At 26.1% G+C, this 25476-nt stretch overlaps 1 protein-coding gene and 1 pseudogene across 2 annotated transcripts; both read right to left on the bottom strand.

Annotated features, from left to right (window-relative positions):
• Window positions 1–420: 420 nt before the first annotated feature.
• LOC114129515 (E3 ubiquitin-protein ligase RBBP6) lies at window positions 421–24062 on the bottom strand. Of its 2 annotated transcripts, none has more exons than XM_027994277.2 (17): window positions 23452–24062; window positions 22658–22745; window positions 21790–21832; window positions 21671–21715; window positions 21516–21604; window positions 20784–20901; window positions 20598–20722; window positions 20387–20541; window positions 20074–20301; window positions 18893–19376; window positions 12528–12688; window positions 12293–12455; window positions 11921–12115; window positions 11656–11847; window positions 11488–11586; window positions 9089–9199; window positions 421–3064 (listed from the first exon to the last, which is right to left on the bottom strand). In XM_027994277.2, exons 1-17 carry the CDS (start codon window positions 23615–23617, stop codon window positions 727–729), a joined length of 4800 nt encoding a protein of 1599 aa, XP_027850078.2. In that variant the 5' UTR covers window positions 23618–24062; the 3' UTR covers window positions 421–726. The 2 variants fall into 2 exon arrangements, with proteins under 2 accessions (XP_027850078.2, XP_050053451.1); XM_050197494.1 differs by having other exon boundaries at window positions 18893–18980.
• Window positions 14847–18886, bottom strand: LOC126549082 (uncharacterized; annotated as a pseudogene).
• Window positions 24063–25476: the final 1414 nt, after the last annotated feature.

The raw sequence follows: 25476 nt of genomic DNA, 5'->3' as shown, positions 1-25476 counted from the left end.
TCAGTATTTAAACTATTCTACGATAAGTTATTATTGACTAAAAGGTTAAACACAATATATCTACTATGTTGTAAATACCTACTATTATAAAAATTAACAATATAATTATTATGGTATTTTTAAAATTAATTTATTTAACCTACAATGGAAAATAAATTACTATAATAGCAGTATAAATGTATTGTAAAATATATTTAGTAATAAGTTATTACTAATAACACTGACACATTGTCTTTGCTTAGAAATGTTTTTTGTATACAATGATTTATCATCGGATTCCAATTGAACACACCCATTAAAAAAAAAAAATCTCTTCAAATCTAAACACATATTGTACTATAATCTAATCTAAAAATATACCATTTTACTTATTATAATTGTGGAAAATTGGCGTTCAAAATTAGAAAAAATAATTATCTATAGTACACAAATTTATTCAACATGTCTTTAACGTAATCATAGATAATTATAATGTCATTGTCCATATTTACAAATAATAATTTATATATTTATATATAATTAAAATAATAATTATAAGTGATGTACTTATACAGAATAACGTCTTATTTATAACGATATATATATAAAATTGAACAAACGCAGTTTAAATTAAATTATGTACTAAAAAAAGGTATTTGGTTAATAAAAAAAATGGAGTAGAACAATTAAAATTTTTACAATCAACGACTATACAGACAGTTAAATGTTTGTATAAATTTTTCTTTTCTACCTATGTTTCGTCTTTTTCTTCTTTTTCAGTGGTTTTTTATGTAGTTTATGCTTACGCTGCTCTTTCTTCTTCTTTTTTTTATGTTTACTACTATTAGCATCATCTGACTCCGAGGATGAATCTGAATCGTCAGAATCTGAACTACTAGCTAATTTCTTCTTCTTGACGTGTTTTTTCTTCCGTTTTTTTGTTTTCTTCCTCTTTTTGGATCGAACTGGTGACGAATCTGTTGATGAGCTTGAGCTGCTAGAACTACTTACTGAATCATCCGATTCTTTGTCTTTGGGTAATTTTTTGATTTCTTCGTCATCGTTGTTGTCGAAATTCTCATCGCTTACTTTACGGTCTGGTTCAAGACGACGATTTTTACGTTCTTTTTTCTCGGTTTCTTTTTCTTTTGGTTTCAATTTTTTCACCACTTCTTCTCGTTTTTCTTCTTTTTTCTTTACTTCTGTTTTCTCTGAACGATCTTCTTTCTTAGTAACACTCTTATGGTCTACCGTACGATGATGCTTGTCGTCTGATCTAACTACCCTACGGGGTTCAGTTTTCTTTTGTTGGTCTAATTTTTTCTCATCGTCACGTCGAGAAGGTCGATTGGAAGAAGTAGTTCTTTCAGTTTTAGCGATACGGTCTTTTTTTAATGAATCCCTTCGAGTTTTTGAAGATGCCCTGACTTTTCTAGGCGGTGGCTCTGGAACGATAAGTGTAGAATGCACACGGACAGGAGATCTAGAGCGAGAGGACTTTCGCTTTTCATTTCTTGATTTGTAATGTTTGTCATCTCTATCTTCTACTTTTTCACCCAGTCTGTCTTTGGCTGAAATACGTTTTGCGCCATCTTTATTACTTTTTTTGTCATCTAATAAATCTGATGGTATTGTTATCTGTATAGAATAACCTAATTTTCTAGCTTCTCTCTGAATAGATGACGAATCTGCAGCAGCATCAGATTCTACATTTTTTTTATCTTTATGTTTTGATGCGTAATCATCTCTTCTTGACGACTTTTCTGCTCCTGATTTTATCTCTGATGATTTATCATTAGATCTCCGATCTCGGTCAGTCCTTCTATCTTTGACGGTTTCTTGTTTTTTCTCTTTCACATCGGGTCTCTTTTCTTTGTCGACATCATTTTTTTTATTTTTTGAATCAGATTTTGTATCCTTGATAATATCTTGTTTTTTATCTTTAATATTGTCAACTTTTTTATCCCTATTGACATCAATTTTTTTCTCTTTAACATATTCAATTTTTTTCTCTTTGGTAACATCGGTTTTCTTTTCCTTTACATTATCTGGTTTTTTATCTTTACTTGAATGTTTTTCTGATTCGAGTTTCTTGTCTTTAACTGTATCTAGTTTCTTATCTTTTATACTCTCAGATTTATCAACAACAGTTTTTTTACCCGCTGTATCTAGCGTTCTAACAGTTTTTTGAAATATAGCGTTTTCTGCTCGTTTTAATACTTCATTTGTCACAGAAACTTGACTATTTTCATTTTGGAGTTCTGGATTTTCTACAACACTTTCTTCTTTTTGTTTATCCATATCAGATTTATCGTCTGTAGTACTAGTATCTTCTTCAACTTCCCATTTTGATCGTTCCGGCAATTCTGCTAAAACTTCTGGTTCTTTTGGTTTTTCTTCTATTGTTTCTCCCGCGGTTTCTTCTTTAGGCTTCATATGAGTTTCAGTTTGTTCCGTTACCTTAAAACTGCCCCAACTAGTGTCTACGGGTGCAACTTCATCTAAGTCACCATAAAGTCCATCTGAGACATGTTGTGCGTTTTTAATTTTGACTTCTTCTTTAACTACAACAGATTCGAATGGAGGTGGTGATTCCGATGTTCCTGGAGCAGCTGGTTCTTGGTTGGATTGATTAGCTCCTTCGATTTCAAGCTTAATTTCTCCCTCATTGGTTTTATTTTCTTTTTCGTCACCTTTTTTTCCATCATCCTTTTCTTTCTTCTCTCTACTTTTCTTTTTCTTTTTTTTGTCTAAGTCTATATCCTTTTTCTTTTTCCTTTTCCCCTTATCTTTTTTATCAGCGTCTTTATGGTTCTTTTCGGGAGACAGTTTATGTTCTTGCCTTTGTTTTTCAAGTTTATGATGTTTGACAGGCGATTGACTTTTAGATATCTTTTTTTGCTTGTCTTCTTCTTCTTTTTTCTCCTTTTCTCTTTCTCGGATTTCTTTGTCACGAATCTCATCCCAATCGCGCACTAAATTTGGATCCATTGCATAATGTGGATCAAATTGTGCAAAATTGTTAGCGTAATCTGTTGAACGGCCAACGCCTAACTCGTAATGCCCTTCAAATTGCCCACGAAACCTATTAAAAACAAAAAAAAAGTAAATTTGTTAATAAACTATGTTAGGTTTTATCTCATTTTAAATAAAAAATAAACTCATTCGAGATGCTAATAGGCTTAAATGTTCACAAAATATTAGGCCAAGATATCTCTGAAAATGATAAGATTTTAATAGTTCTCTAGTTTATTCGTTGAAGCCAATTATCGTTGAAGTATACTTAATACAGCATTTATTTTGATATTGTAACAAAATATAGATTTTTTTGATCCTTGCGATTAAAGATGTAGAATAATGTTCGATGTAACATACTGCATTGTTGGTGTACCTGTAAACTTCTATGATTTTTTAGGCCAGTATTTAACACAAGTTTTAGATTTATTTCTAAATGGCTAGAAAAGTGAAAAGTTGATTTGATTTACCTTTTGTCTTAAAATGGTTCCAAAATTGGCTGGAACATCTGCATTATTTTGACAGGACAAGATGATTATAAAATGGATAAATATTATTAAGAAATATAATTAGGATAATTTGATGAAGGACTTATTTGGTATATTTAAGTATACATTGAATAATCATAAGTCAAAAGTACCTAGTATGACTCAAAAACTAAGATTAGTAAATGTGCATTCATGAGTTATCTCAAACTTAAAAGACATCTTTCAACCTGTCCAATATTAACTATTTTGTTCGTAATAAATAAATAAATTAACAGAATAAAAAGTCAAATATACAATTCAAGAGTTGAAAATAATTAAATTATAATTTTTATGAATACACTTGATGAATAAGAAATTAAAAGTAATACCTATTGTATTTTATATATTGAACAATGGACACTTGAAACATGTGGTGTTACTATGTTAAAGAAAACTTAATTGCATAATCTACAAGTACTAAAATATTTAAAAGAAACTAATAGATTAAATAAATTATTAATATTTTTAATAGTTTCTTAACATATTCAATTGCCATCAAAGTATATAAATACAGAAATTGTATAGTATAAATTTAGATTAATTGAAATAGTGCTTATTGTATTTGTATTATTAATATGAAAAAAAAATAACAAACAAAAGGTCAGCCTATTATCACAGCTTATGTATAGCATTATAATTTAAAAGATTATAAAAATTTAATATAAATAACATTTTACGTTGTTAATAAAACACAAAAATATCAACAAAAAAAAAAAAAAAATTGTTAAGACTAACCAAAAAAATAAAAGTATATTATATTTTAATAGAATTTTAACAATATGATAAAAATAGAATTGTATACAGCTTCATCGGAGTATATTTATTGCTAATTATTACCAATTTTTTTATAATGATATAATGATAATGCAAATTTCTCAATATAAAATAAAGTTTCATTTTACAAAATCTATCAATGTAAAATTTAACCACATTTTATTGAAATCATAAAATAAGATTAATCATGAATATATCAAATGGTAATGAGTCAGTGCAACATTTTATATATATGTATAAAAAAAATTCTTTACAATACATAATAAAATTTACATTGGATTTATAATTAGTATAACTTTAAATAGCTTATTTAAATCAATTACATAATCAGTCTTAATTTTAAGTCTTAGTCTTTATCAGAGATACATTTGATTAAATATATGATTTTAACATGAATTAAAAATATACAAACTATAACGGGATGACAAAATTTTATTAATAATTACAACTAAAAAAAAATACAGAGATTCATCATAGCTTAAAATATCACAGATACAATAAAATGATTAATTATTACAAATAAACCATACAAAAATATTAAGTGAATGACAGATATTAAATCAATATATATATAATATAATATTTAGTTATAAATATAATAAGTATACAAATCATAGGTATAATTTATTAAATCAGTCAGTTTACAGAAAACAATTATTTCATTAAATAAGTCTGTATAAAAATATAAAAACCACAAGTAGGTAAAACAGAATTAACATTATTATATTATATCAATATAATAAAAAATTAAATAAATCAAAAAATATTTGATAATAGTAGTAGGTATTATAAAAATTTAATAATTTAAATTTAAAAATAAATCAAATAAACCATATTATTTAGGTATGTAAATTATTTTATATTTTCCAACTTATGACATTACTTTAAAAAATATTTTTCAATACATTTTGTACTAGGTAAATATTGATATAAATTTTGTTAATTTTTGAGTTTCATTCTCGCTAAACAGTTAAATAAAAATTATTACCAGTTAAAATAAATATATTAAATTTAAAATTTAACAAACATAAATAAAATTTAATTTTTTGCAAAAATAGTACAGTGTAATAAATTTTTTAATCAATTTATACTCATTTAAGTTAGTTTTTAATAATTTAAGAGGGACCAAAACCTAAAAGTATGTTGATTTAAGTGAATAAATTAAATATAAATAATTAAGATAGAATAACAGTTATGTTATAACTTCATAATATTTTAATTATTAAGCAACGCATTTATTTTATATCATAACACATGGCGCAGTCAAATAATGAACTTTTTATAGTATCTATATACTTTATAAATTACAAGATTCAAATGTATAAAATACTGCATGATGGAGTTCAATAAACTAAATCCAAGATGACAGGTAAGTTGTCTGAAAATTTCAGAGCCTTTAGACAAGAATACAAATTTATTTTGATGCAACTGAAAGTTATTCGAAGAAAGAAGTAATTTAGGTAGGTAGCGATACTATTAAATATATTGGGAACAGATAGTTTAAAAATTTATAATACACTTAAAGTGAAAGATAAAACTTTTTTGAAATTCTGAAAGCATTGGTGGCTTATTATATATGAATAATAAATTAAATAATGGAATTATATACATTTTTTACAGAAAATAAGATGAAGCATATGTTAAGTACCATGCAGATCTCAGAGAATCAGTGAAATTTTGTGAGATTGGTACTTTGAGGATTAGTTACTAAAAATGCAGCTAATTCTTGGAATAGTAAAAAGAGAACTATAAGCAAAATTATTGTGAAAAGATCTATGTTTTGAGAAGACAGTAAAGCATCTATCATAAACTCATCCAGGAAGATTCAAAAATAATATTCAACATCGAGGAAGAACAACAAAAAGGATCAAATTAATACAGTAAGGGAACAAAATCAAGTTTACAAAGAACATCTCAACATAAGCTGATCAATGGAAATGCATACGATAAAATAAGTAAGCATTGTCATTGTAATGTTGTCTGTTCTTACATATAATAAAGTTGATATAAAATAAATATGATTGTGTAGCTTAAAAATTAATATATTAAGAAGTTATAACATAATACAATATGTATAACTAACAAATTTGTGAATTTGATTTAAGGAGTACTTTAATGAATATATAGGTATCTATAATTTATTTATATTTATCAAAAAAAACAAATAAATTAATATTTTATATATTATTTTTTTTAAAAATGAGAGAAAAGGTCAGTATCGAAAATTTATTGGGAGGGAAATGTCCTAGTGAACCGAATCCGGGGGAAAATTTCCTTGATTCATTAAATCTACCCACCTTTCTCTTTCAATGATAAATAATTAAAAAAACGTTTTTCAAGAATGGTTTGGTTATATTAAAATTGAATACCTAACTATTAGTTAATTAAAAATGTTTTTTTGTTAATACTATCTTTGACCAATGTGCAATAAAATAATTTAGATTATCTAAGTTAAAAACAAAATGTAAAAAGTTGGCATCTTTTTGAATAAAAAAAATCAAAAAGTAATCTTTCAAAATGTATAATTTAATAAAATAATTATAAGCAAAATTAACTTAGGGGAATTACCTTATTCCCGCAAAATGAATGAAATATTTTTGGGCGAGTTCTTACTTCTTTATAATGTATTTGAGCAATTATTCACAATTTATCAAGAGTTGCTGGGTGACAGAAAATTATAATATTATGAACAGAAATGCCGCTTCACTAGTTGACTACCAAGTACCAGTGAACATACAAAAAGAGATTTTTATACCAAAATATTCGAAATCTCTTTGCGCATCATACATGTTATTGTACAATAACCGTAAAATAAATTATTTACCCGCCAAATTCGATTTAAATGATAATGATAATAAAGAGAATATCTATAAGCTGTGATAACACTGGCAACACGAATCTACAAAGTAGTTGATTGTGAGATATTTGAGTGATTGAAGAATGGATTTGCATTGTTTGCGAAAAAAATCATTTTAATACTCTATGTATTTATTACATTATAATACATAAACACAATAATTAATCGAACCAATTCTAATAAAAAAAAATATGTAGTCTATTAAATTAATTATTTTATCTCAATATCATTAAGTGCCATTTATATTTAATTATATACATATAAATGTATGTATATAAAATAAATCGATATATAAATATAAAATTCAAAAATCAGTCTTGCGAGTAAAAATAAAGAAAGTTTGAAAGATACTCTGCCTATCCATTACTGATGAGTTATAGAGATAAATGACATACATTTATAAAAATCATTAGTAAATTAACAAATATTAGTTGAATTGAACTATTTGATACATGAAGTTGTTACTATATTAATGTAGTTTATTAAATTAATTTACCCACGAGTAATCAATGTTTTACAACAAATGCTAGACTATTAAATTAATATGATTATTTAGAAAAAATTATTTGAGTTTAACATAGATAACAAAATTTACAAATGTATAAATGAAATAAAATAAAGTAAGAATCAAGAGTGTAATATTTGCAACTTTTCAGAAACACTCGCAGAACTCAATTTAAAAATGTTTAATTATTTAATCGAGGATGTTCAAAAACGTTGTACAAATACATCTCAGGTGACAATGTTACATAATAACATAATAACTAAGGAGTAAAAATAGTACAATAATAATATATATATTATTGAAATTTCAAAGAAAAAAATTAAAAAGAAATTTATTATATAACTTTTGGTACTTGATATATTATTTAATAATATTAAAAAAAATTAATATGTAATATGTATATATATCAAAAACAATGTAATATGCATACCAACTCAAGTCAGCTACAATGAGGGAATATGCATTACATTACGACAGTTGGCTCAAAGTTTCTCAAGCCCATTATGTTAAATGGCCAAAACTCATTTCAATTTTTATCACTCGCCCAAAAACAAAATAAAAACTATCTGACAATTGTAATTCAGGTACTCAAACAGAAAATAAACATTATTGTAAAATACATACATCCTTGTTTTGTTCAAAATCAAAAAATTAAGATAATTGTACATATTGAACTTGGATAAACTTGGATTTTAATGCATTAAAATTATATTTGTAAACTATATAGATTATACAATTAATGCATACAGTACTCCTCATTATTTAAAAAAATATATTTAAGCTAGTCATATTCAATACATATGTAGACAACTCATTTCAAGTACGTATGGTTGTTGCCTATTAGAACTTAATGAAGCTTTTTAAACTTAACTCATTCAAAAACATTATTTATATAAATTAATACTTATACTTTTATTGATACAAACAAATAAAATATTATTTATAATGCATAAAGTTTGAAAAATAAAAAAAAATTGGAAATTATTTCAAACTTAAAAAATTCATGATTTATACAATCCTTTAAATTAATATACCAAAATTAAACTATAAGCTAATAGAGATCAATAAGTAAAAATAAAAAACAATTGACAATGAATATTCGGTTGACTAACTTGAATTTTTCATAGGATTTACAAAGACATAAAGATATCACTATATTTTATCACAGATTTGATTATTCGAGTAATACATTTTTATAAAAAATTTAAAATTAACGTGTTAGAAAAAAAAAATAACAACACCTAATAAAATATTTATGATATTAGCTGATAAATAATATTATAGTTGAAAATTAATAAAACTTTGAATTAAAAAAATTCATGTTGGCAATAATGATTAATTGGGTTTCCTTCTTGTGGTAATCTACAGTGTTCGAATATGAACTCACTATCGGTACTAGATACTGCAAAAACATTTACAACAAAACTGTACCTGTGTGATTGTTGGTATGATTGTGATGTTCCTTTACTCCAAGCGCCTCTACCACGCCAATTTCCTCCATTAGGTCCAAGATTGTCATCTTCTCTATGATAGTTGTTAAATCTAAACAAATAAATAAATATAATAATTATAAAAGTTCTTCTAATTTGTTTTCAATATTTTCAGTACTTTTATAAAACATTAAAAATAAATTAGAGATTCGTATTTTAATTCATACACATTACAGTTTAGCCAATTTAATTCTAGTTTATATTATTTTTAAAAATATTTATTAAATTTATTTTAATTTGTAAAAAAAGTATTTAGACCCATTTAATATAGAACAGTTGAACAACAAAAAGAAGTAGGTATTTGAACAATAAATAAATTATAATAAAATCATTAGCTCATCATACTAAACTAAAAGTCGGTCAAGCAGGTACTGCTCTGCTGTATATAAAGTGTCGCATGGATCACTATTATATATTATAGGAGTGTTAAATTTGAATCCAATGATAAGTATCATTGTATAGGAAAAACGATTCTAAACAGAGATGATTTGTCAGCCAAGGATATAATTTCCAGTGGTTGGTGAAAAAAAAGAGGTTTATGCTTTAATGGCCTGAATACACCAACATTTAAGTTCTTTTATAATTATTGTAAGCCAAACTTAAGGAAAATCTTGTAATACATTTTCAACTATTAGATAATTATATCAAACATTTTATGAATTATACCTACAAAATAATTTTCAAATATTCATGATTTAGACAAATGTTTGAATCCATATAAGAACTAAATTATAAGGAACTTTGTATTACATTTTCAAGTATTTTGACTAAGCCAAAAAAATTTTATCGATACCTATTGATAAAATAAAAACTAAACAAAAACGAATATTTCAAATGCCTAAAATAGCATTAAAATAAGCAAAATATTTTGGAAATTAAATCATGCAAAGAAAATACCAATCTAAATAACTGTTAAAATTTTTAAGTATCTACGACTTATACTTTTTGAATAATAATAACAAATATTTAAAAATTTTTGAGGATAAATCGTTATCGTTAAGTAATTTCATAAAAATTTAAAATTCAAACGCACACTTAAATTTTTTCCTATAATGATGCTTCAAGTTTTTTCAATAACCACTTGAAGGAAAACTTATTGAAAATTTAGTGTTTAATTTTTTATGATTTTTCAACTACAAAAGTATTTGCAAATTTTCTCGATTTTGACATATTTCGTAAAAGTTTGAACTATAAAGGCTTATGAAAAAAAATTACTAAAAAACTACAATAAGAACAACTCATAACAAATATTGTATTAAATTTTCAAGTTTTTTGGTCGGAAAAAATTTTTTTTTATCGACACTTCAAAAAAAATTCTTAGTAAAATTGAAAATTTCAGTTATCTATAAATAGCTTAAAAAAGTCAAAATATTTTGAAAATTTAACTGTATATAGAAACAACCATATAAAAAAATCGATTTGGTCGAAAATTGGTTTTTTGTAAAAATTCCCGTTTTCCGTCACTTTTTTTTTGTTTTTCTCGATTTTTTTTAAAACAGTTAGAAAATTTTTTCTTTTGACCTATACAATGCACCAACAATATTCACTTTGCCATCGGAAACCACCCCCCAAAGTTTGAAATTGAAGCAATATTTCGACTAGTTATTCTGTACAGACACAAAAACAATAAAAAAAAAAATAAAATAAAAATAACACGCGTACAAATATATGCATTATACATACAATATTTGTTAACAGATTACATATGTGACTTTGGTAAAAAAAAAAATTGATATACAAACACTTGATGGTCCAAAAACTGTTCGTAATAAAAACATTTTATAATATACTAAGTTGATAATAAATTAAAAAACATAAACATGAAATATTTTTTATATAATGATACACTATTTATATAAATTATACTAGTGTTTATTTTTATTAAGCTAAAAGAAAAACTTTTATCATATAGTATGACTAGGGGTATATTTAAAAAAAAAATTGTTTAGCACTGTAATAAACAAGTACTAAGTAGTAACTACTATTATGATTCAAAGTCAATTACATTTTTAATGCATATTTGATTTGTGTTAACTCCTTTACTTATTATAATTATTATGAGTAGAACAATAATTTTAAAATAAATAGTAAAATATACATATTATTGTAAATACTATATACTATATCATTTAAAAATTTAAATGTATATTTTTAATAAGTTTTTTCTATAACCTAAATGAGAGGAAGAGTAATATTAAATTAATTACAATGATCTGAGATGAATGTACAAATGTTTAGCCCCTTGCATCTTTAAATATTTTACTATAATTGCGTTCATGAAAATTGACTATGGGATTATTCTTCTAAAAATTAAATTATATTAAAATATAATATATATACCTAGCTGGTGAAGAGTAAAAAGAAGGAGATCTTGATCTGAAACGAGGTGATGGTGACTTTCGGTTTCTATGAGTAAGAGATCGAGATCTTGAACGACTTCTAAAATTACATATATAAAGCATAAAATAATTAGTGTAACTCATTTTAACTAAAATTATTTCATTTTACCTTCGATGAAGTGATAAAGATCTGGATCTTCGTCCTTGTACATCACGACTTGGACTACGAGTTCTTCTCCTCGATTTAACTGGTAAACGTTTTAAAGGAGACAAACTCTTCTTGCGTTTTCTTACTGGACTACGAGAACGTGTACGGCTACGTCGTCGAGGAGTTATTGATCTGTTACGTAGTAAAGGTGACCTATAATGATCATAAAAAATTAACGGTGTGAAGTGTTAAATAATATCACAATTATTTATTTTTATTGTATTACCTTGTTATTGATCGTACTCTATGATTCATTATTCTTGATGGTGTACGACTGCGAGATCTAGACCTAGATGGAGATAATGATCGGGATCGAGATCTGGATACAGAATGACGACCTCTCATATCCCGACGTTTACTGTCACGTTCTCGAAGTATTCGCTGAAATACTGCTAGTGGATCATCTATCGTTCTTTTATTACTAAATAAATAATAAAATATAAAATTCAAAATTTTTGATATTTTATCGCAAGCTTTAGTTTTTTAAGAAAATTTAAATTTGAAAAAGAAATATACTAAATATTTTAAATAATTAATTGAAATTAAGTAACCTCAATTAAATAAAAATAAAAATCAATATTTGCTTTTAAAATCTTACTTTATATAATTTCCCCCATTACGATAATCTGGACGATAACTAGAGCTCATTGGCTGTCCACGAGTTGGTCTTCTACTATATCCTCGATGATAACTTCGATTTCTCATATCCACAGGTATATTATATGGATCATAATTAGGCATGGGTGGTGGTGGATAATAACCTATAAATAATAGTCTTAATTGTAAAGCATATTGTATACATATATAAATGAAATATTATAGATAATACTTACCAGTAGGATAACCTGTTCTCATCATTGCCTGAGGTCCAGTTTGGTTATCAAATTTATCCATTTGATGATGGTTTGATTCAGGAGGATGCATTCCTTCATCTGATGAAGCATGAGCTGGGCTATTGTTTCTGTCTAATCCAGGTGGTGGAGGATTATGAATTCTAAAACAAGTATTTGAAATTGATAATTTACTTTTTTAAAGTTGAGATAGAGAGTGTAACTCGTCTATTTGACAACTGAAAAAACTCTTTCCCTATTTAATATTCTCAAATTTATATTTTTTTAAATAATTTCTAGAGCTCTGAGCTATAAATTGTATAATATGTTATATTTTTTTTACAGCAATTAAAAAAAAAAAAAAATTTTTCATAACATAATCCAAAATAGCAATTTTATAAATAATTTTAGCGTTTAAAACTTTGAATTAGGTTGTCATTGATTTTTAAACAATTTTCTAACTATTCTAAGTTTGTCAAAATTCAAATTTATATTTCTAATCAGCGTTACTGCAGTAGTCGATTTTCTATTATTTTTTTCCAATAAATAATTTGTTGTCATTAATAGGTACAATAGTCTCGTTAATTCAGACAATTTATACTTCGTACTTTGGTACTCATGTATAATATGTATATTCGAGAAAACCTGAATACCCATTATAAAGATATTATTGTTTCGATTAATAACAATAATAATGTGTTTTTTGAAAAATATTTATTAGTAACTTACAAAAAAAAAGTTATTCCATTTAATAAGAATATTCGATAAATCGAATAGAGTCCGGTCCCATCTAGTCTGGATTAGCGAGACTACTTTAATCAACAAATATATTTTATCATAACATGGTTATTGATTATTATTTTTATTTTTTCAACAGTTCGACAAATATTGTTGAGTATATCATGTATACTAAATTGAATATACACTTTATCATTAGCTTAATAATGTAATTATTTTATTCGTGTGTTCGTAGTACGAACTTCCTATAGATGACAATACGTCACTGTATAGTATATAGATATGTATTTTCGAAATTCTATAGTTCTGTATGACTCGATCTTAGATCATATACAATGGATTGAGACATGTCCTAGCTTGCCTATGTTGGCAATTTGAAGTACATATTAGCGACGAGTTGCGAGATAAGATGCATGATTTGCGAAAGCACAAGACGTATACTCGTCGCGAATACAGGGTGATTTTTTTTATCAAACAATACTCATTATATTTCAAAAAGTATTCTTTTTTCTCCTGAAAATGTAGGAAAAAATCGCTTTATTAATTTATGCAATTATTAATATAGATGTGTCTGTGTACATCATAACTAGTCGAAATAATGATTCAATATCAAATTTTTGGGATAGTTTCGAATGGCAAAATGAATATTGTTGGTGCATTATTAAGGTCAATAGTAAACATTTTCCAACAGTTTTAAAAAAAATCGAGAAATACAAAAAAAAGTGAAGGAAAAACGGAAATGTTTACGTAAAACCAGTTTTCGACCAGATCGATTTTGTTATATGGTTGTAACTCAAAAACTAATCACTGTAAAGACTTGAAATGTTCACTACATGTTTTTATTACCGCTATTAGTACATGACTAAATTTTTATGACTGACTTTTTTTGAGTTATTTATAAACCACAGAAATTTTTGTTGTTTCTAAGAAGTTTTTTTGAAGAATCGATAAAAAAATTTCGGATGGCTAAAAAAAACTTGAAAATTTAATACAAGGTTCCTTATGAGTTGTTCTTTTTGTAGTTAAAAAAAAATCAAAAATCGTAAGTCACAATTTTTTTTCATAAGTGTTTATAGTTCAAATTTTTACGATATATGTCGAAATTGCGAAAATTTGCAAGTAATTTTAAAGTTAAAAACCATACATTTTTTTGTGTTTATAGCTAAGGATTAAAAATACAATACTAAGTTTTCCATAAGTTTTTCTTCAAGTAGTTATAGAGAAAACCCGAAGCATCATTATAGGAAAAATTTTAAGTGCGTTTGAATTTTAAATTTTTACGAAATAGCGTAACGATAACGATTTATCCTAAAAATATTTTAAATATTTGTTATTATTCAAAAATTATAAGTCGTAGATACTTGAAAATTTCACCAGTTATTAAGATTGGCATTTTCTTCACATGATTTAATTTTCAAAATATTTTGACTTTTTTTGAGCTATTTATAGACAACTGAAATTTTCAATTTTTCTAAGAATTGTTTTTGAAGTGTCCATAAAGTTTTTTTGATGGAGTCAAAATACTTGAAAAATAAAGTTCCTCATAAGTTATTCTTATAGTGATTAAAAAATTATAAGAATACATAGGCACAAATTTTTTTTTATTAGCATTTTAAGTTCAAATATTGATAAAAATTCGTCAAAATCATGAATATTTGTAAATTATTTTGTAGGTATAATGCATAAAAATGTTTGTATAAGTAGTTAAGAGTTGAAAATTTAATACAAGATTTTCCATAAGTTTTACAATAATTATAAAGAACTTAAATTTTGGTGTATTCAGGCCATTATATCATAAACCACCTTTTTCACCAACCACTGAAAATTATATCCTAGACTGCCAAATCATCTCCGTTCAGAATCGTTTTTCGTATACAATGATACCCATTATTGGATTTAAATTTAACAATCCTATAATATATACCTAATAGTGTCCACACGGCACCTAATGTATAGCAGAGCGGTACCCACTTACCCGCTTTTTTCCTTGTGCCTGTGTACAGCATAACTTATTGAAATAAATGCTTCAATTAGTTCAATTTCAAAATGTGGAGGTGGTTTCGGAACCGGTTCAATGTGTGATCTACCAATTAGGTAACGACTGATCCAATGTATGATCTACTAATGAATGGCTGGTCAAATTTGTGATTAACTTGCTATAATGTTGCTTGATATATTCATACTACAAAAGTATTTTTTAAATCTGATAAAAAAAATCGTAAAATATTTGATTTTGTACCGGGTGGCATGACCGCCACCATTCTTCTTTAAGTAGGCGGTCTAACAATGGAGATGCACCATTAACTTTTATATTATTTTTTATTAGCTCCAGTATTAGGATCTACAAAATTTTCGAAATGATTTATAGTTCAATGAATAAATCCATGATCCTTCAGAAAACTATATGCTCGCCACTGATCGCTGTGAATCGTTGTACCAATTTCCAAGGCTGGACAAGTTAATGATTTTTTTTAACTTAGTTAAGTTAATATGCATCAATAAGAAAACGTTTAAAGTTAAAAGTTAATAAAGTTTTTGGTTAACTCAGTTAAGTTAAAAGTTTATACATATATTTTTTTAACTTTTTAATAAGTTAAAAGTTAAAAAAAAGTTATTTTTTTATATGTTAGCGTTAGGTTAGGTTTATTTATAATTTAATTATTTATAAAATAACGTAACTTAGATTTTATTAAAAATAACTCGTTATTTATTAAGTTATTAATATCAATAAACATCAATTAAGTTAAAAATTAAATTAATGAAAATTAAATTCAAAAAAGTTAAGTTAAAAAGTTAAAATTAACTTAACTTTAACTTTTTAACTCGTTTATGCCCAGGCTTGCGGCAATTTCTACCTCTCTTTCTATTATTGGTAAGTGTTTGACAATCCCTCTTTTCTACAATGAAAAATCGACGTTCAGTTAGGTTGTCTTTATTACAACACAAACCAAATACCCACGGTCCCTGTATTATATTTCCATAATTTCGTTGATTATTTTCTACCGGAGCTTAATTTTCATTAATTGAAGTTTCATCACTATCTTCATGTGGTTGTGGGTCATAATCACCACGTTGTAAGCAACCGCGCTATATTTTCGTTTCCCTTGAAAGAGGGATTCATCTATTTGTACAATGTAACCAGGACCTCCCATTTTTGGTCTTTTTGAAAACTGAACAACCACATCACGGCACAGATTGTACCAGTCAATTACAGTGGATTTACTTCTACCTGTCTATAAAACTACATTATGCACTGGTATCATATATACCCAATACCAGACAGGTTCTATTATTTCTGTTAGAGCTAAATTACTATGACATTTACCATTGAGGTCTGGGTAAGTAAAAAATGGATGTCCTGCGCGAATTGACTGATATGTTTGGCATCCTTTTTTAGTACACATTATAGTCACAATTTTTTTTAAAGTACCGTCCGAATGTCTTTATTTCCTAGTCCTTGTTGTTTCACGTAATTGTCCACCACATTCGATACCATCATTATTCTTTTTTGAACAAACCAAACGATTGTTACTTAAAAGGTTTTTACTTTTTAAATATTCAACGCATTTCAATTCATGAATAACTATATTTCTATATAAATACCCCATTGTTGTAGTAGAATTTATTTTAAAATTTAAATCGTAACAAAACTGTAGTTACAAAAAAAATAATGGAAAAAATTCACCAACAAACGAAATGACACAAATGAACGCTAAATGGTAACTTAATATTTAAATGATGTATTTTAAAAATATAATACAGTCGTAAAATTCATATTATATCGATAATTATATAGGTTTAGAACTATAGTATAAAATATCTGAAATAATGAGTGTTGTTTGATAAAAGAATCACCCTATATCTCGTGGTTATTACTCAAGACTCAAGAGTTCCCAAGGAGAGTGTAGTTTTTAAATAAATATGCGACAAGTATACACGCACATGCGCAGATCGCACATATCATTATGAGACTCATCGCTTCAAAATATCGGGACATGGCGCCATCCATCCATTGTATATGATCCAAGTTCTGTATACACGTCGCAATACCTTTTTAAATGCATCATATGCCATACATTTTTATAATAATGTTAAGTTTTATACAAAATAATGTTTAACGGTGACATGTGTATTAGTGTATGTTGAAGTAAATTTCTTAAAATTATGTTTAAGTGTTCACATGCTTAAAATAGTTTTAAAAAAGTTGGTTCTGTGTGAATAACCTTACAAAAAATAACTGCAAGTTTTTAAAAAGTTAGATCAACTGTACAAATTGTTTATAACACTCACAAGACTTAAATATACTAGTCATAAGTAATATTACCTAGGTATAAATTTATATTAAACATGATTGATCATTTTAACTTACAGAATTTTGGTTCATGCCAGAGGTTATAAAATTGATTTAATTGAATAACTATTTTGCTATGTTGATTACAATATTAAATGCAAACAATGTTTAAACAAATTAGTAGAAAATAATGATAAGACATTCATAAACTCAAAGTGGTGGCTTTATAAAATATAGACCAAATTTTATAATTTTATTAATACAAACCAACAAAAAACCACAAATTCAAGTATTCATTAAGTGAATTATAGAATTCTATGAAATTATTACTCACAAGTCAGGAATTAAAGTAAAATAATGTTATTTATATTAGCAAATTTATTTAAGTACTGACATTTGTTTTATTCTGACTTATTAGTTTCCATACATATTATATTTCAATAAACTTTTGTCTTAAACTGATTGAAGAAAATGGATCATATCCTATAACAGTTGTAATTTAAATATAATATAAAGTACCTTCTAAATGTAAATGTGTAATGTACTAAATTATTAAAGTTACATCTTCTGATGTCAGTTTAAAACTTATAAAAACATTTCAAGAAGATGACAACTAGGTGACAACAATTTAAACATACTAACTACGACGATTTAAAAATATTTGATTGAATAATTAGATAGTATTTAAATTCAGCTTAACTTTTAAGTTTCAACTGTCATATAAAAATTATGAAGAAGTGTTATTCACAGACAACCACAGGTATTACTGTAAAATAATGATAAAATATATAAGTTGATTAAATATTGATGATAAATTATTTTTTGGAAAAAAATAATTCAAAATCGAATACTACACTAACAATGATTAGCAAGAAATAAATTTGAATTTTAACAAATTTTGAAAATTTGTTTAAAAATCAATGACTTAACCTATTCAGTTTTAAACGTTAAAATTGTTTTTAAAAACTTATCAATAAAATAGCTATCTTGGATTATAGAAAAATTTTAATAAAAAATTTGATTATTTTTTGTTGTAAAAAAAAATATTTATAACATATAAAAATATACTAGAACTAGAATACACAAGAACACGCCGCGGGCCGATCAAAATCGGGTTTTCTGAACAGAGCATCCCCATACGTCACCCTGCTATAAGGAAACTGTTTTAATAGCAGAGAGATGCAGGAGGATAATCGGCGCGTTCTCTCGCTGGACAGAGTATAAAAAATCATATTAGAAAAAAAAACTTATAACTATTGAATAGAAAAAAAGTTATTGCACTTGTCAAATAGACATGTTACACCCTGTATAAATATATAAATTATTAAAATAAACTTACGGTTGCATTTGATTATAGCCAACATCGGATTGAATCGATGGAGGCGGATGAGCAAAAGGAGGTGGTGGTACTGAAATATCTGCGGGTCCTATGGGCAAACAAGGGCGCATGTGATGGTGAGGGGGAATAGATAAAGATTGAGAATTATAACGTGCAATATGTTGCACACGATTTTCTGTAGACTTTGTAACAGTATGTCGTGTATTTTGAAAAGCATTTACTGGTAAAAAAACATTTGTATTGTTAGGACGATTATTATTGTTCACAGACACTGGTGGGACTTGAGATTGATTTTGGGATTGACTGGTCTTAAATGTAGAATGATTATGAGAATTATTATTGATTGTGCCAATTGCAGAGTAGTTACGTAGAGTTTTATCAATAGGGTCACCAACAGCAGCTATTTTTTGATAAATTTCATCTCGAGATACTTCAATCGAAGGATCAGACGGTGGTGATTGGGTGCTAGCTGGAATGATCACTTCTGAAAGTTAAACTCTAGATGATATATGTAATTAAATTTTGAGAGTAATAACAAATATATAGGACCAGAAAGAATAGGAGCAGGATAAAAATGTTAAGAATATTATACTTAGAATTCTTTTTGCGAGTAGTAACATATAAAATTAATATTGCTGCTGGAAAATATTTTGGAACCATGAAACAAAATAAATAATTATCATACAAATCGTGTAATAATCAAATATAACCTAGACAATAACCTGTTAGTTAAACAATTAATTAAGTTACCAACATTTAAATTGAATTTACTTTAAAAATAAAATGTGAATTGTACTAAGTACATCATAGAAGTTCATAACTTATCAACAAAATATTTAAATTGATATTTATTTATTTAAACTTTATAAAACTATATAATTAAACAGCATAAATTATGTTGTTGATTTTACTTTATTCTATTCTAACTTATTTTAACATTTATTAACTGGATTATAAACTAAATAAATTATAATTTTGAAATATTAATTAAATGAAAAAAATACACACAATATAGATGCTACTTTGAAGTCTTCAAAATATAGATAATTAAGTTGAAATTCAAAAATGTATAATTGGAAAATAAAAGGTTAAGAAAGATAAAAATGTAAAAAGGTACGATAAAGAAAACATTTAACATGGAGAACGGAATAAAATAAATACATAAATAATATTTAACTTACCTTCTTTAGGTGGTTGAATAATATCAATTTTGGGAACTGGTGCCTGCTCTTTAGAGGGAGTTACTTTTTCTTTAACAGCTTCAGGTTTACTATATCCAGTTTTATCTTTAAAGCCATTTACAGCATTTCGTAAATACCTATTTGGTATTAAAGTTTCTGGTGATATTTCTTTCCCATGACAATCAGGACATTCGTTTTCCTCAGATTCTAAAAGAGCATTTCGAATACCTAGGATTGATAAATAGCAAATGTTTAAATAGATAAATAGTAAAAGATTTTAGTTGTGACTGTTGAAATAAGAAATGTAATTTACATTCATCACAAAAAGAAGTCCCACAACAGGGCATCATTATTGCATCTGTTAATAAATCAGAACACAGCGTACATAATAAATCTTCAGGAATTATTACTTTTTCTACTTTAGTTTCTTGTTTTTTTTGTGGTTTCATACTTTGTTTATATGCTTCCCTATAATAAAATTAACTTTAATTAATAAACCCACACACTTTATTTAAAATACGTACTGATCAATACTAGGAACTGCAAATGTACCCAAACCCGTTAACATTGCCCCAGGAACTGAAGGGCCATCAACTGGTACTAAAAATCCTCTTGGAATGCCTGTAGCTTTTTTAATGTCAATTGGATCCTTAAAAAAATAAATTATATAAGACCTTAAGCTATTACAAATAATCAATAATTTATCTTACTGCAGTCGTATTATTATTAGGGCAATTTTTTATCCAATGACCAGGATTATGACATCGATGGCAAACATAATTTAAAGGTACTTCACCATACTGATTTCCACCTCGAATTTTTACAAAACTAGAATGAAAAAAATAAAAATAAAAATAGAATTAATAGAATTAATAGTTAAAAAATGCAATATTTGTGTTAAGATACATAATAAATAGAACAATGAAATAAAAACTTACAGGTTTGTAATATAAAATTATCAATTTAGAAAAATGGGGTATAGATCCGGGAAAAGATAAGTTAAATAAAATGTAGATAATTGCTATGACACCAAAAACAGTTTTCAACTATATTTTTAAAAAGTGATACATTTTTGATATCTCTCTACCACCACATTATACACAATTAAACACCCTTTCATTAGGTGATTGTTTGTATTATATTCATTTATTAAGTGTTAGAAAACTTTAAAATAATAATAATTAATTGTTTATAATTAATCGTTGTATAGACTAAAAGTGAAATATCAAAAATGAATATTAAAATTTTTGATTAAAAACTACTGATATAAAGTTACCTGGTCACAAGGTGATAAATTATAAATGGGTTGGTAACTAACTGATAACAAACAAGAACTAATAATGTTATGAAATAAATATTGTGTTTTTACTACTAACATTTTATAAAAAAAAATTTATATCTATAATTATTCTAATAAATATTTAATTTAAATATATACTTACTTAGATGGATCATATTCCTGTGTAGATTGTGCCATCATAGCATTGATTTTATCTTCTTCACTTGCATTAGAACCAAGTAAATCTGCACCCTATTAAATTTCAATATTAATATTTTAAATTAATGATATGTTTGCACTAAAAAAATATATTTTTACCTTAAGTTTAGCAGAATCTGGTTCGTGTGAATCTAAATTTAAAATCTATTAAACAAAATTTCAAAATTAATAAATTATACACATTAAAAATAAAGTTAAATATATTATATATAATTTACTTGTTTTGAAAGGACAAGTTGATTGTTCTGTTCAGCTCTTTCCCTAAAAAAAAAAACATCAGCTATTATAATTCGTTGCTTATTGCCCATTTAAAATTTATTGAACTATTAAAATGTTAGGTATGTATAAAAACTAAAGATTGAACAATTTATCAACATATTTTTAACAATTAAATCAACACATAGAAAAAATTAACTAATGATATTCAGATTTTAGATTTGGGCTGAACATTCTTGAACACAATTAAAGAGATCTTAAATTGGATAAACATTTTAACAAGAAAATAAAATGTGTAGTTCAATAGTAGAGTACTTTATTAAAGTAACACAACATAAACAAGTGCCAAGTCTTAAAAATGTACAAAATAACAAATTTGTATCCAGTAGTTCCAATTTGATGTTTTTAGCTTTAATATAAAAGTAAATTAATCTATGATTAAACTTAAAACTAAAAACATAGGTAATCTGTGTGGTTAAATTGGTTTTAAAGATATTTTAAATTTTAAGAACAAGAATGTGTAATATATTAATATTAGCTTATAATTAAAATATACAATACTTTAAAAACCAACAAAAAACACGTATAATGTTATAACCATTTTAATATTTTATAATAGATCAATTAATTCTAATATTAAAAGTTAAAATCAATAACACCTAAGCTGACCGACACTGGCTTAAGGTAAATTTATTATGTTGTCCAAAAGACAGGATGAACATACAGTTGGGACATTTTCTATATACCTTATTGAGTTCAAGTTATCAAAAATCAATTACTTGCTACTATTTTACTTTACAACAAATAAAGAATAAACCAATATGTAATAAATTAATAATTATTAAATGGAATAAAAAAAATAATACATACCATGCTTTTTTTTGTTGTGTTGTAAGTGGTATCCTTGAAACAATTAATGATGTATTTTTAGGAATTAATGTTTGGTCATCGGTGTATTCTAAAATAATAATTTAGGATCATTAAAATAAGGTTCACAAAACCAATATATAAATTTAAATATAACTAAGCAATAATACTTGATGGGTACAAGTGTAACATAATACTAATTTTTAGTTCATAATTTGTAACTCTATTGCTTTTCTCCTAGTTATGTCTAATTAAAATAACCAATAATCAATCTAAATATAATTAAAATTTTGATAGAATATTTAATTTCTTTCTTAATAAAATCAAATCAGAAACTTTTTTACTTTAATCAACACAAATGAAAAATGTAGAAAAGTAAAAGAGTACCTAATTAAAGTAAATAAAAAATTATGACAAAGCTCCATTAAAGCTTTTAGAACATATACAGGTTTTAACATTTTAAAGATAAAAAAAATTAAATGTAGGGATCCAAGTAAATGCCTATAATTTAAAAAACAAAAAAGTATGGATAACAAATTCATCCACTTGATAAACGTATATAGGTAGTCAAAAACAAATCATGATTGAATTTAAATTTAATTTAAACGACCTATTTTACCTTATTAAGATGATTATCACCTCAATAATTGTTAGAAAAAATATCTCAGTGAAAAATTACAGACTAGATAAATTAAGACGCATTCATTAGAAGGTATATTGAACAAATTTAGAGCTAATATTTAATACCCAGGCATTAAACAATTTAAGTACACAAGGTACACGGTTGTTAATCTTACCTTCATTGGTCTGGGCGTTGGTGACCTGAAGATCAAAATCTGTGTTCTTGCCGATCTGTTTCTGATGAAGTATAGCCTTTTTCAAATCCCTCACGGATATGTGAAGACCATCGAACGTGATTGTATCATAAGAAATGGCGGATTTGAACTTGTAATGAACCGACATGATTAAACTGTTGTGGCATGCGTTCAAGCTTTAGTGTTCGATTTATTTTGTACGTAAAGCTATTGACTTGATTATTTGTACGCCCGAGACTCGGTAAATGTTCATAATATCGTTAACGGACGAGAGTTAATCCCCGAGAAACATCGGGAAATCTCACTAATCGGTAAAGTTGACCGGGCGGAGGAGCTCGAATAAATTATAACGGGAAATCAGTCCGATAAAGATAAAAACGGATACAGTAAGGCTACAGTAAACGACTAAACGATTGAAGATTTCGGAATTCGGATGTGTAGCATAGGTGCGTTTCAATATGTTTATGATCATGTAATAATAATAATAGTAATAATAATAATAAAAGTATTATTGTAAGAGCCACTGTGGCTGGCTTATGCCTAAGAAAAAGAAACGGAGGAGAAACGATAAAAAAAATCCAAAACATGTAAACAACACGAACGACGTACCGAACGTTTTCGACTTTCGTACGGTCTCAAATGCAGTGTCGCCAAAATAGGCTTGTTATGCAACTACAGTGTGGCGTGCACTGTAATCGAACCGCTCAAATTATAATTCAACATTAATTTATTATTTGAATCAAAACATTCAAAACTCAAAATATTTCATACTCATATCACAGATTAAATAAAACTAAAATTTAAAATTAAATAATTTTTATTTAATCTGTGCTCAAATAGTGTCTATACGACTTTGTAGTCTATTATGAGTTTAATCGTATAGTTATTATTTTGTCTTCATTCTTAATAGACCACTGATCACTTGTAAATTATTACTAATTACGAAATTGGAATAAAATTAAACCTAAGGGGGCAAGGGCTCTAATAGTTTGAAATTTGATGACCTAAAATAATAACTAAAGAATATACAAGTGGGTACCGCTTTACTATACATTAAGCGTTTACGTGTCAAGTTAGTCTATGTAGTGGGTGTGTTAAATTCAATACTATAACATTGTGAAGGAATTATTTTGGAGCAAGTCTTCTGTAAAATTTTGGTAGTGGGTGGTTCTACCTGCCCCAAAATACCTAGATAGGTAGGTAGGATATCATAAAAATATACTATGTAATATGTATACAAATATCTGTTTTATTTATGTAGCTCACAGCACAAAACTTTGTTAATTATATTTAAATAAACCAATTAAGTAACCAGTAGGTATAATGTAGATATATAATATGTTCTGTGGTTATAAAAAATGTATATATATTTGTTTGTGAATTAAAAATACGTTTATATAGCCCAAAAAAATCAAATGTCTAATTTTTGCCAAAAACAAATCACGTGTATAATTTTATAAATATAACTTAAAATTAGTCTTAATATTTTGAAAATTCTATTATATTATACAGTAAATAATAATTAACATTTATTTTAATTAATAATAATTATATACCTATTATTTACTACATAAAATAACTAAAATCATTATTTTTCGTTTACAATTTAAACTCAGAACTCAGAAGACTATACAATATTTTGTATTTTTTAAGTTTTTTATATCCTATAAGAGCGATTTATAAGATCTAATTAATAATTTTCAAGTCTTAGCTAGGTACCTATTGGCTATTACCTACAATTGAAAATGTTTGATAATAGGTTGGTTGTAGGTATACGATACTTTATACTTATACGGCTATACATTAATACACTCACCTAAAATTTAAAAAAATAAAATAAATAATAATAAATCAAATATTTGTGGTGTGCAAGCTAGTTCACTTTCTCGTGGTATACCGTCACCCAGCGGCCAGCGTAACTAAATGAACTGAGACAGTGAGACGTACTTGGTCTACGACAAAATATGACGTTTTTCATTTGGGACGCACTCGGGCGATACCTTATTC

The sequence above is a fragment of the Aphis gossypii genome, chromosome 1 (genome assembly GCF_020184175.1).
Source record: "Aphis gossypii isolate Hap1 chromosome 1, ASM2018417v2, whole genome shotgun sequence".
Taxonomy (NCBI): domain Eukaryota; kingdom Metazoa; phylum Arthropoda; class Insecta; order Hemiptera; family Aphididae; genus Aphis; species Aphis gossypii.
The sequence above is the reverse complement of the archived record's forward strand: the minus strand, read 5'-3'. Positions and strand labels throughout refer to the sequence as shown.